At 44.9% G+C, this 16,729-nt stretch overlaps 2 protein-coding genes across 2 annotated transcripts; both read right to left on the reverse strand.

Moving 5' to 3' along the window:
* Positions 1-2,996: 2,996 nt before the first annotated feature.
* TLR2 (toll like receptor 2) lies at positions 2,997-5,348 on the reverse strand. Its single transcript, XM_068403598.1, has one exon. The coding sequence runs from the start codon at positions 5,346-5,348 to the stop codon at positions 2,997-2,999; it is 2,352 nt and encodes a 783-aa protein (XP_068259699.1).
* Positions 5,349-11,810: 6,462 nt separating this feature from the next.
* Positions 11,811-16,376, reverse strand: LOC137664973 (toll-like receptor 2 type-1). Its single transcript, XM_068403680.1, has 2 exons — positions 16,306-16,376; positions 11,811-14,502 (listed from the first exon to the last, which is right to left on the reverse strand). The coding sequence occupies exons 1-2, from the start codon at positions 16,317-16,319 to the stop codon at positions 12,117-12,119; spliced, it is 2,400 nt and encodes a 799-aa protein (XP_068259781.1). The 5' UTR covers positions 16,320-16,376; the 3' UTR covers positions 11,811-12,116.
* Between the last annotated feature and the right edge of the window lie 353 nt (positions 16,377-16,729).

Here is a 16,729-nt window from a genome sequence, read left to right on the forward strand (position 1 = left end):
CCGGCTAAACATGAGCCAGCAGTGTGCCCGGGTGGCCAAGAAGGCCAATGGCATCCTGGCCTCTATTAGGAATAGTGTAGCCAGCCGTCTAGGGAAGTGATCGTCCCTCTGTACTCGGCACTGTTGAGGCCACACCTTGAATACTGTGTCCAGTTCTGGGCCGCGCACTTCAAGAAAGATGTTGAGGTGTTGGAGCCAGTCCAGAAGAGGGCGACCAAGCTGGTGAAGGGTCTGGAGGGTCTGACCTACGAGGAATGACTGAGGGAGCTGGGGTTGTTTAGCCTGGAGAAGAGGAGTCTCAGAGGTGACCTTATTGCAGTCTACAACTACCTGAAGGGAGGTTGTAGTGAAGTGGGAGTTGGCCTCTTCTCCCGGGCAACTAGCAATAGGACAAGAGGGCACAGCCTCAAGCTTCACCAGGGGAGGTTCAGGTTGGACATGAGGAAGAATTTCTTTTCAGAAAGGGTTATTAGACATTGGAATGGGCTGCCCAGGGAGGTGGTGGAGTCATCATCTCTGGATGTGTTTAAGACAAGACTGGACAGGGCACTTAGTGCCATGGTCTAATTGACTTGGTGGTGTCAGGCCAACGGTTGGACTCGATGATCCCAGAGGTCTCTTCCAACCTGATTGATTCTGTGATTCTGTGATTAGAAATCAGAAATACAGATTAGCTTAACTTACTCTTTAATGTATATGAGAATAAAGCAGAGATTGCATGAAGCCACCTACAGATGAAGGTAAGGTTTAGATGCTAAAAACAGGAAATGAAGGAATAAACAACTCCTTAAGTAAATGAAAAAAAGAGCAAGTCTTAAGTACATAGAAAGAAGCTAGCTTTGTTTGCTTAGATGAAATAGCAAAGTTAATAATTCTCATAATGCATTATGCCTGTGTTCATATATGCAAAAATGCACATAAATAAATCTTTCTCTTTGTGTTGCGCTGTCAGAGTTGCCTAATTGTGGGTGTAATGGAAGAATGTTTGTCCTTCTCAATGGCTAGCAAAGGACAGGAGGACTTCTGCTCCCACTGACATGTTGGCTCTGTGGAGAAGAACCTCCTAAAAGCAGTAACACAACAGGTAACTAGCTGTGACATGAGACTTCCAATATACCAGCTCAGTCACAAATATTGAGGTGTTTGAACAGAGATTTTGTACGTGTTAGATGCCCAAGACCAAAACACAACAATAAAAACATTAACTTGGACATGATCTAATCACAGGTGTAGCAAAATGCTGTAGACATTTCCATGTGAAGGCTTTAAGATCTGCTTCTGTACATGGCTGGAAATGTCCTACACTGTGCCTAAGCCCTGAACTGATCCAGAAGTTAGTTGTCCCTATGCTTACCAGATTCAAGCTGCTAGGGTTCATCTGAAATTTTCTGGGGCTACAATCACCTAAGATACCCCTTTCTTTTTAAACCATCTCTGAAGGAAGAGCTTGATGCCAGTGTCTCCCATTTATTCCACTTTTTCAGCAATTAGAGGCCTTGCCCCAGCAATCTTCTCAAGAAAACATGGCCCCAGCTGACAGCAAACACAATGTCTGAGATGGGATGCTCTCTACCAGCTATGGTTTTGTGAACTACATTTACAGAGGGACCAGAAAGGTAGGAAACACCCATTTCATGCCTGTGCTAAGGCTGCTGGTCAGAGAGAGGAGTATGGTGTTGGATTCAAAGACTATATATATATGAAGTGCTTCCCACATTCTAGCTGGGAATAGCTTAAACTCTATTTAAGCAAGTCGGAAGAGTGTTTGGACCCTACTCTGAAGCATCTATTCCGATACATGGTACAATGCAACTAGAGAGAAATCATCCATAGGTGTCTTTCACCAAGAAAGTTGTCTGCCATAGAACATACATGCTACAACAGCCAGCACCGCAGTGTGAAAGTGCATTCTTACATTAAGCCTTGAAGCCACAATCCTCGGGAGATCTGGACATTTAACTTACAGTGATTGTGAAATACTGCTGAGAATCAGTCCTTAGATCCACTAACTAGGAGTGGAGCAAAAATCCTTGCTGCATAAACTGAGGTTTATTGTATTTGATTAGAAGTGGTTTATACAAAGAATGCAGAAAAACCCTTGGCCAGGCAGGCTCTCTCCTAAAGCTTTTACAAAGATAAAGATACATAAACTACATAGCTGTATATCTAAACAACTTTTAATCATTAAATATTTAAATGAAAGAGCTTTTGCTAATGCTGCTGATTAACGTGTGTAAACAACAGTTGTGGTTTAGCCCTAGAAGGCAGCTCAGCACCACGCAGCCGCTTGCTCACCCCCCACCCCCTGCCGGTGGCACAGGGGAGAGAATCGGAAGGGTAAAACTGAGGAAAATCAGGGGTTGAGATAAAGACAGTTCAATAGGTAAAGCAAAAGCTGCATGCAAGCAAAGCAAAATGAGGAATTCATTCACCACTTCCCATCAGCAGGCAGATATTTAGCCATTTCCATGAAAGCAGGGCTCCATCACGCATCACAGTTACTTGGGAGGATGAACACCATAACTCCAAATGTCCTCCTTTCCTCTTTCTTTCCCACAACTTATATTGCCGAGCATGACATTATATGGTATGGGACATCCCTTTGGTCAGCTGGGATCAGCTGTCCCAGCTGTGTCCCATCCCAAATTATGTACCCCCAGTGTACTCAGTGTCAGAAGAGCAAGAGAACAGAAAAGGCTTTGCAAGCACTGTTCAGCAATAACTAAAACATCCCTGTGTTATCAACACCGTTTTGGTCACAAATCCAAACCACAGCACCATAGGAGCAACTATGAAGAAAATTAACTTTGTTCCAGCCCAAACCAGTACAACAATTCACGACCACAGCAACAAAAAGAAAATAATCTCACAGCAAGTAATAGAATTCACAGTAGCTCACCTGTCTGTTACTGAGGTACAGATAGGTGATGGGATGAATATGCAAGGGAAACAAATCCAGAGTAATTTGCTACATATTAAGTCTTTAATGTCCCTGTCTAGGATCTTAGAGCTATTTTCAAATTAAACCAAAACATCTCCTGCTGCTCTTCTTCAAGAGGCCACTCCAGGTAGGTCTTTGTGTTCATGATCTTCCGCAGCTTGCAGAACCTCTTGGGAATCGCTTTGCTCTGGATGGGCTCCAGGAGGACGAGAATTGCTGCGTCGTTGTTCTCATCAAAGAGGCGGAAGTGCGAGAAGTCCAGCTCATATTTGCACCACTCGCTCTGCACAAAGTGCTCAGACAGCACAAAGAGCGTTTTGTGGCTCTTCTCTATGGAGTCGATGATGTTGTCCACGATCCACTTGCCAGGCACAAAGTCCCGCTTGTGGAGGCAGAGCCGAAAGGGGGGGCAGGCCTGCTCCAGCTCCTGCACCATTATGTTTTCCACCCAGTCAGAGTCATTCTCACTGTAGGAGACAAAAGCGTCGTAGCAGATGTCCTTGGGGGGGGCTCGCCTGGGCTTCCGCTTGGCTTGGAGCCATGCCCAGGTCATTCGCAGGTACCAGACCGCGTGGTACTTGTAGCCGACGGCCACGAGGATGAGAATGACCAGGAACACCAGGGCACAGATCAATGACACCATGAGGGACCTGTGGCACTCCATCAGGGAGAGGTGCACGGCTCCAACCTGCGCCCCTCTCACTGCCAGGGGAGAGTCACAGACGTACTTGTCTGGCCATCCCACTAGCACCTGGGCTATGCCAGCCTGGTGGTGGATGAAGGAGAGGAATTCACAAGAGCAGATGAAGTTGTTGTCACTGGCATCCAGCAGCTCCATTTTCTTGAAGGACTGAAACTCTTCCCTGGAGAAACTGTTGAGCTTGTTTCTTCTGATTGACATGGCCACTAAGTTAGGAATGGGTGCAGCACCAGGCAAGGTCTTCAGCTGGTTTTTTGCAAGGTACAGCTCTTTGAGAAATGGCAGTTGCAGTCCAAATTCCCTCAGGCTGTTAGCACTAACATCCAAAACTTCCAGGGTTGGGGGAATGCAAGTCGTTAGTTTAGGAATTTGAGTGCTAGAGAGGTTTAAATATTTCAGGTTTTTTGGCCATTCACACACATCTGGAATATCACCAAAATTATTTTGGCTAATGTCTAAGAGAATTAGGTTTCTTAGATGAGACAAACTTTTACTTGTCATTTCGAAGTCACTCAGTGAATTCTGACTTAAATTTAGAGTTTGTAGTGAGGGCCAACCACCCCGACAGGCTGAATGCTCCAGACTCTGGTCTCCGAGCAAATTTGCACTAAGGTCAAGATATTCTAATGACAGAAGATGTTGCGAAAGGCTGCATGGCACCAGAAAGACCTTGGTGTTTTCAACTGTGACTTTAGTAAGAAGAGATAGTAGACCTTCCACAGCCTGAAGATCTGTAAACAAATAAAATTCTTCTATAGATAATTTCTTTATTGTCAGAACTTTAAGGGTCTGTGATTGGTTTGCTTGAATTTGTATTTCCCATCGTCCAGTTCCCAACAGTCTACAGTCTATCATCTCCACCTCCACTAATTTTGGCATGTCTTCTAAAATGCTGACCATCTCGGGCACAGTAGCATCTGTTAATAACGCCTGTCTAAAAGAAATTTTCTTTGCAAAAGAAGACGACATGACTCTCAACAGTTGCATTTCAGCAGGTATACTGAATGTTATTTTTCTCACTTCTAACCAAATGACAGAGTGCAGAAGGTCCCTGACAATTGCTGAGAATACATTGATACTTCTTAGATTTATGATTGTGTGATTTATCTTCTTAATCGGTTTCAAACTTCCCGGCTCATACTGAGAGAGATTGCCACCATCAATCCACATCTCGTCAAGAACCGCAATGCCTTCAAAGTTTCCTTGCCTTATCGTGGAGAACCATGGGTTGCCCAGGTGGAGAGAGCTCAAGTTCCTCAGCCTAGAAAAGGGAGAGCTTTCCCCCAGGTCTCTGTAGGAGTTCCCTTGCAGGTGGAGGTGCTGGAGTGAAAAGAGGTGCCCAAACCATGCAGGTATCAAGTGAGCCAAGCTGTTATTTGATAAGTCCAAGAGCTCCAGTTTCCCAAGGGAGCGAAACGAGTCCTCGTCTATTGAGCTGATTTCATTGGACTGCAGCAGCAGGGCTCTCAGGTTCACAGCCTGCTGCAGATCCTGGGATCGGATGTGCTTTATCCTGTTGTGGGCCAGGTTTAACACTGTGATTTTGTCTGTGAGCCCTGGGGGAATAAAGTCCAAGCCCATGGAAGAGCAGTTGCAAAGCTGAGTGGCATCGCATGAAGGACAAGCCTGCTTCAGCACTTGCTCTTCGGAGAGTTTTGCAGCTAAGACCACATAGATGGCCCACACTTGCCAGGTGTGTTTAGTCATTATTTTGCCTAAAATACAAAATACAGTCAGAGCAAATATAAGATGAATAGTTAGTTTTGAAGAAGCTACATTTTAGATGTAGCTTAAACATAACCTTACGGTTCTGTCCTGTTGAAGGGACTAGAAATATATTTGGTTTTAACACTGTTCAGAGAGGAAACAATTAGTCGAAACAAGGCGCATGGTACAGAAGTATTCCAGAATCATTTGCTAAATGCTAAGTACACTGAATTTACTCTTTTTTTCCCCTGTGTTTTCTAATTTTGGAATTAGGACTATCAAATCAATTAAGAGCTGCAAAAATCTTTTGCAGATTCAGCTGCACACCTGAATAATCACAACATTATTACTAATCTGATCCTTTGCCTGTTTAGGAAATAGTCCCCATACGTCCCCCCCTCAGACCCGTCTTAGGTCTTTTTCTTCTGGACCTGTGAATATTATTTTTTATATTCATTTTTTACTATAGGGAGTCTCCTGTACGTGTTTCAAATACTGGTTACATCAAGAAAAGTCAGTCTTGCGGGCGATAGTGACGTTCACATTTAAAACTCATTTCAAGCATATGTCTAACCTCCGTTCTGACAATAGAGAGAAGAGAGTTGCTTATGTTTCAGTCCCTTTCCTCCTTTTTATCTGCCTTTGGCTATTCTGATTGTAAACACGCTAGGAGCAGACAAATAAATATTTGCCTGGATATCTGTGTAGGCCATCGTTACCATGTTGCAATCAGTCCAATACTTGCTGATGAAACTTAAGCTGGGAAAACTGACCATTGTAACCTACCGACTCTCAGCTCTTCCTTTTTACTGCCACATCCTTCTCCTCTGCCAGTAGCTTTTTCTGCTTTGGGTCTCTGTGGCACAAAGAAGGTCAGGCCCAGCCACGAGGAAGAGCCAAGGGCTTTTGGAGCCGCCTGCAGATCTGCTGGCTGGACTACATAAGATTTTTGCAGCCCCACAGCCTGTTCCTCATCTTCTGGACTGAAATGATTCAAGAGAAGCCGCGTAGCTGTGCATCCTGTGTCACTTCTCTTTCCTCTCACAGTTGTGCCTTTCATAGTACTGATTTGACACAGTTTTTTGTGTTACGGAGCTTGCTGCAATATCCAGCCCGTCCTTACTCCCAACGAGGTGACTTTAGTTCTTCTGTCCCTCTGAGATGTTGGAAAAACAATTCTTGAAGCCCGAGAGGGCTGTTTTCCCTTCAAAACCCTTATTACATATTGAATTATAACCCTTTTTTTTGTTTATGCTTTCTTGGAAAGGATCAAAGAGCACTTTTAAAGCATAACTTTCCCCAGTGTGTCACAAAACTCCTGGGAAGCTGTTGGTGGTGCAGCCTCTTGGGCTGTTCTGAGATCTCCAGATAAGCCTCATTGTGCTGTTATCTTGGTTGCAAGGGTGTAGCCTGGGGCTGGGGTGGCCAGGCACCCCCTGGCCACACATGGGCCATCTGCTGCCAGAATCGTACACCAGAATGACTCAGCACAAATTGTGGCCAAAACGGAAAACACTGACCAAAGCCGATCATCTTGAGATCCTATAAAGAGTGATCCAAGGGAGACCTTTAGAGCTCTCCAGGACTGCAGTGGGCTGTGTGACCCAGTATCTCCCCCTGAGCTGGGACGCCTCTCAGGGTAGATTTTGTGAGGATTGAAAGATCATCTGTTGACGATTTCATGAGGACTCAAAGGCCTGATTTCGTGAGGTTCACCGACCGGCATTGATGAATGCCGGCACATAAAAGTGAGTAATTCATGAAACTCACGAAAAGGGAAATTTTAATAATAGTTTAACCTCTGTGTGTGTGTGTCTGTGTGTGTACGCACGCAGTTTGGTTCAGAACTATTTGCCTGTCTGTCTGTGTGTGTGCGCAATTTGATGCAGAACTGTGTGTCTGTCTGTCCCTATGTGTGATTTGATTTAACCTCCAACTGTGTGCGCAACTCTGCTGTAAGTTTCAGGTGACCATTGCCATTCTCAAATCTTTAACTGGAGTTGCTATTTTGATCGTAACAAATTCCATTGAATCGCTCTGTTAAATTGGCTGATGATTAAGTGCTGTTAAGAATTATACAACCTAATCTTGCGATCTATCAAAAAATATTAATAAATCCTAAATTGCTGCTAAACCAAAGCCGTGTAACAAAATCTTATTTGCAACAGAGGTAGGTGTCTTACTGATGGTGAAAAGAGTGACCAACCCCAAAGAGGCCAATGAACAGGTTCCCAAAGACCATCGTGGGCTCTGTACCAGGTTAATTGGGTTAGCTTGGCTCACTCAGGAGTACTTTCTCATTCAGTCATCACACTGAGACTTTGTGCAAAAGATCTACTGTACTTTGAATTCATACTCTAATTTGTTTTACAATAGCTGACCATGCAGTCAAGTTCATACAGACAAGTCCTACCCTTCTAGTTGCATTATTTTTAGCCAGAATTGCTTAAAATTATGCAAAAGAGGCAGAATTAGCTGAGATTGTTTGGGCATACGGGGAGAGGAGGAAAAGTTGTGGATCATTTTTTCAGTCATTCCATCTCTTCCCACCTGAAGGACTTTAAACATTTTGACTTCTAGTGTTATTTTCCTTTAATCTCTGTCTCTCTCTGATGTAGAGCTTTGGGTCTTGAAGGACACAGTCCTGTCCCCTGTCTTTAGATGCCCACGGTGGATCTGGTCGCCCACGGTGGATCTGTTCACCCACTATGTCCTCCAAAGTCAATTGAGAGAAATAACAACTTCTAGGGGCAATTCACATCATGTCTCTTGGACACCCACATTAAGATGTGATGACTCCAAGAGAAACAACCCCATCGACTTAAAATGGAGCACCACAGTTTAGATACCTAGATACTTGTCCATGTGAATCCCACCCAAAGAATTGTGATCAGTAGTCACACTCACCTGCTGTCCAGCTGAGGCTCTTTTATGGGGCTTTTTTGGTTCTGCAAGTCTGATTGGATAACACAGTGCTGTAGGCCGCAGGAGCAAAACTATGAGTAAGATGAGTTTCACAAGCAACAAATTTAAGTGAGATTTTTAAAGTTGCCATCAAAATGCTTACTGTTAGGAAAAGAAACAACAGGTAACCTGGCCAATCAAAATCTATCTATCGGTAGATTATTTACAGATGGAAAATTGGCAGCACAGAAAGGAACTGGGCAGGTACTGTGCAGGAAATACTGGCTGAGCCTAACAGCTCTCCACCTTACCTGAAACCAACCAGGGTCTGCAGGACCGAACCCCATTTGGTGGTATAGGATGCTTTTCTTTATTGTCACTTCCCTGAGCATCTTTTCCAGGTCTTTTTGCTCATCTATAATGTGAGCAGACACTCAGGGAAATGCCATTCCCACCCTCATTCATTTTCAGCCACTCTCTTTCCCTTCCCATTCCTGTCTAATAATTCAGCTTAACACCCTGATTTACAGGGTCGTTTCAGGCCTCTCTGCACCCACTCAGAAATACAGCCCCAGTCCATGATATCATTGTCTTACCAAGGAATCACTTTTCCCTGTTGCACTGAGAAAAAAAAATTCACATAGAAATTGAAATGCAGCTAATAATACAGAAACTTGCACAGATGCCCTTATACCATAAAGTGCTGTGATGAACTAGACTTTCAAAGCATTTCTGGGTTATGGATAAAGGGTCTGGCCCATCAGACATGCTCAGGATTATCTTTCCTGGCCCAGGCCAGTAGAAGTATTTGAGGAAATGTGTGCATATTCTTAAACGAAGCCATGAGTGTCAACACAACAAGGTTCTATCAATGCTAACAAATGCTAAAGGCTAATGTAACTGCTAAAATAAAGCATGCCAATAGTGTGCAAATTGATTCTAGCTTGGGGAACACTATCAAGCTAAATGAGGGCTGGTAAATTTGAGCAGTGCTACGGAGTCTGCAGCAAGAGGGTCACTGGTTGGTGAAGGGATTGATCCACAAGCAGACTGGGGAAAGTGTGAGTTACATACGTGCTAGCTATCATCCACCAGCATTGCCTTAATAGTATGTATGTGTATACACACACACACACATATATAGGCATGCCCCTTCTTGTTTCCGACACAGAGGATGTGCAACAGGGCAGAGTTAGGTGGGGAGACAGCTGATCCCACTGCCTTGAGACCATTCCTCGATGAGCTCTTTCCTGGTTGGATTACTAAACAAACACAGCCCACCTTCATGCCCAGCCATCCCTGGACAGCTGGTATCAACCCGCAAGTGGGACAACACACAAATGGGACAAAGCACATACAAGGCACCCTCCCACGAGGAAACTGAGCAGAAACTACACAGTCTGACCCAATTTGTCTTTTTCATTTGCTGCTTTCCTCTCCCCTCTTTCCTGGAGGACATTGCTCCCATGAGCATGTCCTGGCTGTCCCAGGGAGCCTTCCTTTTGCTGCCTGGCTGCCATGCAGCCCTGACAGCTGCCTGCAATTGCACCTGCCTGCTCCACTTCTGCTGGCAGCCAGAAATCCCCCTGCACCCTGCCCTCCTGCAGGAGTTGGCCCCTGCCCAGCAGCCCCAAGCACCCTGAATCCACCACGCAGAGGAGGTGGACTTGGTGGCAGAGATTAGATAGCCACTTCCCAGTGCTCCCTTCTTGCTTCTGGCTCTGGCTTTGCAGCTCCACCCTCTTTCCCTGTGTGTCCAGCCTCCACCTGCCTGCAAACTCACCTCTGTGCAGAAAAGATTCCCGGGGACGCCAGCTCCAGTGCCGGTGCCTGCATGCCTGTGTCGTGTTTCATCTCTCTCGTGCTGATGGCGCTTTACCCAGCTTCCTCTCACGCTGCTGCTTCCTTCCCACTTAACCTCTCTGCCTCGGCTATATAAGCAGGGGAATTCCCACCTAGGGGATCTGATTGGCATAAGAGCAGTAACACTCCCAGTCCTTTTAAATGTGCCAACCCATAAAAGTCTGGATCTGTGATAAAAGCATACTGTGTGAAAGACAAGGCTTCTCCTACCTCTCTCTCTGACCCTCTCTTTGAAATGACTGGCAAGATATATTTTCCTCCTTACCTCTAGGCACGCAGTCTCCTAATCTGTTTTATCAGTGCTCAGTGTTTGCTATCAGATGATTCACTCCTCACTTATTTGTAGTCCAGCCTTGATTAGCCCTCGAGCTGTTCTTATCCAAGAGAGCAAATAGAAAAATCCTTTTATAGCAGACTTTGCACTAACCCTACAGATATCATTATAACAGGAAAGTAGAACTGAAAGTGGTGTTTGCAGGCCACACCCACAGAAACTATCATCTCATGTGAGTATAAACGTATACATGTACACACAAGAGTATGAATATATACATATGCATAGGCACATAGACAAATATATATACATATTAATATGTACATATATACCAACAGAGACACATATGTATAAGCAAATTTCCCCGTTTTTCAAATACTCACTCAGTTCATATGCCAATGCTTTGGTATTTCACCACAAAGTAATTGCACGCATAAAGTTTAATCAAGATTCATTTAGACTCTCCAGTACTTAAGCCCCAGCAACATAAGCAAAGTGCAGCATGAAAGTGCCGAGTTAGAGAAAACCACACCTAACTTTATCCCCCCTCAGAGACAATTTCAGGTTTCCACAAGAACACCTAAAGCATGAGAAACCCACAACTGTGACTCCAGGCACTCAGGGTAGGACTAGCTATCCTAATATAAACATCTGTATCTACCTGCTACTCTAGATTTCCTTTGTAATTGGTGAAGAGCAATACAGTAGTTCTAGGAGATGGATGCCTCATACTGAAGTAGAAGGATGAATTGCCTCTTACTAGTGTGAGTTTCTGCACTGCTTATAAAGGAAGCTAAGCAGAGCTGTAAGGGGAGCACAGCCCAATGATTACTTAAATGTGGTGTGCAAAGAGCAGAAACAAGAAGTGAGCCAGTCTTCAACACCATCTAGCCCGCTGATTAGAAACATCCTCACACCCCAAAAATAGAAGGCTTCAGCTATTTCTGTGGATAGGTAGAAGGAAACGTGGTGGTGACAATGGATGTAGAAATAAGCATACACAGGGAGAAAGAAGCCTAAGGAAAAAAAAAAACACAGTGATTTAATGCCTCTGGATTTCACCACCATCATTGTGCAAGGTGCCGGGATGCTTCCTTCACAGTTATTGAGTAAGCCCCAATCTGTGCATGCTGGTACAGACTCTGGTGTAACTAGCCGGAATAACAGACTCGTGAATGAAAGTACATATTCAATATTGTCTTAAATTTTTGAGTTGCACAGCAACGGTAGGGCTTCAGAGGGCTTATTTTAATGTAAGTCTTAATTTTTTCTTTCAGAATTTAATTTTAATTACCCTGCTATGCATGATGGCACTTGAAATGAACTAAAGGAGAACAACAGACACAGGGGAGTATTGAAGCACTTGGCTTTTATTTTAATTTGTAAATTACAATGGCATTGTTATGAACTATTTGGGGATGCAGTAACAGGAAGAAAGAGTACAGAAATACCCTACATTCAGCTAAAGTATTTAGGAAAGTATATGAAGCCCAACATGGCTTCCAAATATCATAGTTATTGGCAGGGATTTTGAAAGATCAGAGTATCAAATCACTGGAAAGCCTACAGTGGGTCTTTCTCATTTAGTAAGTTGATAATTATTTCTATATAAAACAAAGCTGGTTCTCCTTAGGCAGAGAAATAAGAAAGAAAAATTTCTTAGCAGGAAGAAACACAGACATATATCCTCTGTGGAAATATGCTGAAATGGGTGCTGCTGACTTGTTCTATGACTTCAAGACTCCTTTCAAGTTTTCCCAAAATATCTCCTGCTGCTCTTCACCAGGAGGCCACTCCAGGTAGGTCTTTGTGTTCATGATCTTCCGCAGCTTGCAGAACCTCTTGGGAATCGCTTTGCTCTGGATGGGCTCCAGGAGGACGAGAATTGCTGCGTCGTTGTTCTCATCAAAGAGGCGGAAGTGCGAGAAGTCCAGCTCATATTTGCACCACTCGCTCTGCACAAAGTGCTCAGACAGCACAAAGAGCGTTTTGTGGCTCTTCTCTATGGAGTCGATGATGTTGTCCACGATCCACTTGCCAGGCACAAAGTCCCGCTTGTGGAGGCAGAGCCGAAAGGGGGGGCAGGCCTGCTCCAGCTCCTGCACCATTATGTTTTCCACCCAGTCAGAGTCATTCTCACTGTAGGAGACAAAAGCGTCGTAGCAGATGTCCTTGGGGGGGGCTCGCCTGGGCTTCCGCTTGGCTTGGAGCCATGCCCAGGTCATTCGCAGGTACCAGACCGCGTGGTACTTGTAGCCGACGGCCACGAGGATGAGAATGACCAGGAACACCAGGGCACAGATCAATGACACCATGAGGGACCTGTGGCACTCCATCAGGGAGAGGTGCACGGCTCCAACCTGCGCCCCTCTCACTGCCAGGGGAGAGTCACAGACGTACTTGTCTGGCCATCCCACTAGCACCTGGGCTATGCCAGCCTGGTGGTGGATGAAGGAGAGGAATTCACAAGAGCAGATGAAGTTGTTGTCACTGGCATCCAGCAGCTCCATTTTCTTGAAGGACTGAAACTCTTCCCTGGAGAAACTGTTGAGCTTGTTTCTTCTGATTGACATGGCCACTAAGTTAGGAATGGGTGCAGCACCAGGCAAGGTCTTCAGCTGGTTTTTTGCAAGGTACAGCTCTTTGAGAAATGGCAGTTGCAGTCCAAACTCCCTCAGGCTGTTAGCACTAACATCCAAAACTTCCAGGGTTGGGGGAATGCAAGTCGTTAGTTTAGGAATTTGAGTGCTAGAGAGGTTTAAATATTTCAGGTTTTTTGGCCATTCACACACATCTGGAATATCACCAAATTTATTTTGGCTAATGTCAAGATTAATCAGTTTGGGTAGATGAGTTACAGAACTTGCAGTTTGTTTCAGAGATTTTAGAGAGTTTTGACTTAGATTTAAAGTTTGCAGTGAAGGCCAAGAATCTTCACAGATTGTCTCATTTAAGCGATTATTTCCAAGCAAATTATCATGAAAGTCCAGATACAGAAGCGATGAAAAATGTTTTGCAAGTTTGCATGGTACCATGAAAACTCTAGAACTTGCAATGGTGAGTCTTTTCAGTTTGTTTATTTGTGACTCCATACCTTCCAGGTCAAAAAACAAGTGAAAATTACGAATCATTATATTTATTACTGATACGGTTTCAACAAAGCTTTGCCCACTGCTTGCAATTTCTTTAATATCCCATTCTCCTTTCCCCTCGAGCACACAATCAATTGCCTCCAGCTCTTGCAAAGATGTAATTTCCTTCAGTAATACTATTATTCGGCTAATATACTGATCTGTGAATGAAGCACCTTTAAATGTAAGCTTTCGTATCCTAAAAGGAAGTGTAGAGTTCTCCACCAAGCTTTTTTTATCAATCTCTAATTTGATTTCTTTCACTTCTAACCAAATGACAGAGTGCAGAAGGTCTCTGATAATTGCTGAGAATATATTTGTATTTCTTAGGTTTATGATCATGTGATTTATCTTCTTAATCGGTTTCAAACTTCCCGGCTCATACTGAGAGAGATTGCCACCATTAATCCACAACTCGTCAAGAACCGCAATGCCTTCAAAGTTTCCTTGCCTTATTGTGGAGAACCATGGGTTGCCCAGGTGGAGAGAGCTCAAGTTCCTCAGCCTAGAAAAGGGAGAGCTTTCCCCCAGGTCTCTGTAGGAGTTCCCTTGCAGGTGGAGGTGCTGGAGTGAAAAGAGGTGCCCAAACCATGCAGGTATCAAGTGAGCCAAGCTGTTATTTGATAAGTCCAAGAGCTCCAGTTTCCCAAGGGAGCGAAACGAGTCCTCGTCTATTGAGCTGATTTCATTGGACTGCAGCAGCAGGGCTCTCAGGTTCACAGCCTGCTGCAGATCCTGGGATCGGATGTGCTTTATCCTGTTGTGGGCCAGGTTTAACACTGTGATTTTGTCTGTGAGCCCTGGGGGAATAAAGTCCAAGCCCATGGAAGAGCAGTTGCAAAGCTGAGTGGCATCGCATGAAGGACAAGCCTGCTTCAGCACTTGCTCTTCGGAGAGTTTTGCAGCTAAGACCACACAGATGGCCCACACTCGCCAGGCGTGTGTAGTTCTTGACTTGTGTTTTGTTTGGTTGAACATTTTGCTGCAGGAAACAGAAAGAAGAGGAGGTAGTGTCAATTTTTAGTTTTGAACAGCAACTGAAAACAATTGAAAACCTGTGCAATTTTATTAGGAAATTCTGATTCAATTTTTTCTTGGAAGAGTTATCCTGTGACATCAGTGTTCTGCTCCTACTTCAGCTGCTTAGCCCTGCAAACATGGCATGCTACCCATTTCTGGACTACAGCCGTATCACCTGTCAACAGTCATCAAGGACTGTTGTCAATGTCCTGCCTTTTCATATGTGCATTGACTGTGGCTCTCGCCTCTTACATGTCTTGCATTACACCTCCTCTCAGCAACGAAGCTACGGCTGGATGTTTCAGCTCTAAACAGGGGAAGATGGTGGATCATCAATGATCTGGATGAGGGGATTGAATGCACCCTCAGTAAGTATGCAGATGACACCAAGGTGGTTGGGAATGTTGATCTGCTTGAGGATAGAAAGGCTCTGCAGAGGGATCTTGACAGGCTGGATAGATGGGCCGAGGCCAACTGTACGTGGCTCAACAAGGCCAAGTGTCGGGTCCTGTACTTGGATCACAACAACCCCATGCAATGCTACAGGCTTGGGGAAGAGCGGCTGGAAAGGACCTGGGGGTGCTGATCGATGGCTGGCTGCATATGAGCCAGCAGTGTGCCCAGGTGGCCAAGAAGGTCTGTGATCACAAGTGAGTGATCCTCCCCCTGTACTCAACACTGGTGAGGCCATACCTTGAGTACTGTGTTCAGTTTTGGGCCCCTCACTACAAGAAAGACATTGAGGCGCTGGAGCAAGTCCAGTGAAGGGCAGTGAAGCTGGTGAAGGGTCTAGAGCACAAGACTTATGAGGAGTGGCTGAGGGTACTGGGGTTGGTTAGCCTGGAGAAAAGGAGGCTCAGGGGAGTTCTTATCGTTCTCTACAACTACCTGAAAGGAGGTTGTGGCAAGGTGGGTGTCTGTCTCTTTTCCCACGTAACAAGTATAGGACAAGAGAAATGTCCTCAGGTTGTGCCAGGGGAGGCTTAGATTGGATATGAGGAAAAATTTCTTCACCGAAAGGGTTGTCAAGCACTGGAACAGGCTGCCCAGGGAAGTGGTGGAGTCACCATGCCTGGAGGTATTTAAAAGACATGTAGATGTTGTGCTTAGGGACATGCTTTAGTGGTGGACTTGGCAGTGCTGGGTTAATGGTTGGACTTGATGATCTTAAGGGTCTTTTCCCACCTAAATTATTCTATGATTCTAAATGCTCACAGACTTCACAGTGTTAGCCTGTCCATCGAGTATGACTACACGTGAGGCAGAAGCCTGAACAGAGCGTGTCTGCCCTCTCGGCCCTTTGAGTGGGCTGCGACTTCTGACGCTGCAAACTTTCCCAGAAGAGATTTTGGGGTCCCCTGCATGGAGTCTCACCAGCCTCAGGGCTTCTAAAAAGCAGAGCTGCGTAGGCTCCTGGCACACCCTTTTATACATTGTGTAAGCAATTTACATTCTTTACTGGAAAGGCAGAACAAGCTGATATGCAACCAAACAAGTCTGTTGCCCTTTTCTGTAAATCAGCACTGGTAATAGATGGGAATTGGATGTTACCATCACCCTATAAACAGTGGATGTAATTAGAACAACACTGATTTTAATTTACAGAAGGGCTGTGTTTCCTGCCACGGGTGCCAAAGAACATTTCACCATTGGCTACACCAGAAAACAAGTCACTTATTAAAGCTCAGAAGCTGCTGCAAACAGCTCCACTACTGCAGACAAACAGTATCCCCACATCCTGAATACGCAGAGAGTAAATACTTACCTTGTGTACTGCATGCTGTGTTTCAGTCTCCTCGTGTGCTGACTGTGTACTCTGGGATGCAAGTGGTCACCTCATACCTGAAAGTACAACAGAAGCTGGAATTTCTTTGGCAGGTCTGATGCGACGACAGTCCTGGAGTGAGAAAATATTTCAGCCCGTGCTCCTCAAACAAAACTTTACATTGACAGTTTCCCAACGCTCTCTAACTTCTCAGCCAGTGAAGCATACCAGTTTGCACAGCTTTTCTTTAGTGGCTGCTCCCCTAAGGATTCCATGGCTTCTGAAGAGATCGGTATTGCCCAGCACGCATGACTCCGCCCTTCAAACTCGCATTTCAACCACTTCTGTTGCCGCTGCTGACAGGGGACACAAAAATGAGCATAGGTTGTGTTCGCACTCTCTTCTTCACAAGCTGAAATTCAGT

Source organism: Nyctibius grandis, chromosome 6 (assembly GCF_013368605.1).
Source record: "Nyctibius grandis isolate bNycGra1 chromosome 6, bNycGra1.pri, whole genome shotgun sequence".
NCBI lineage: Eukaryota > Metazoa > Chordata > Aves > Nyctibiiformes > Nyctibiidae > Nyctibius > Nyctibius grandis.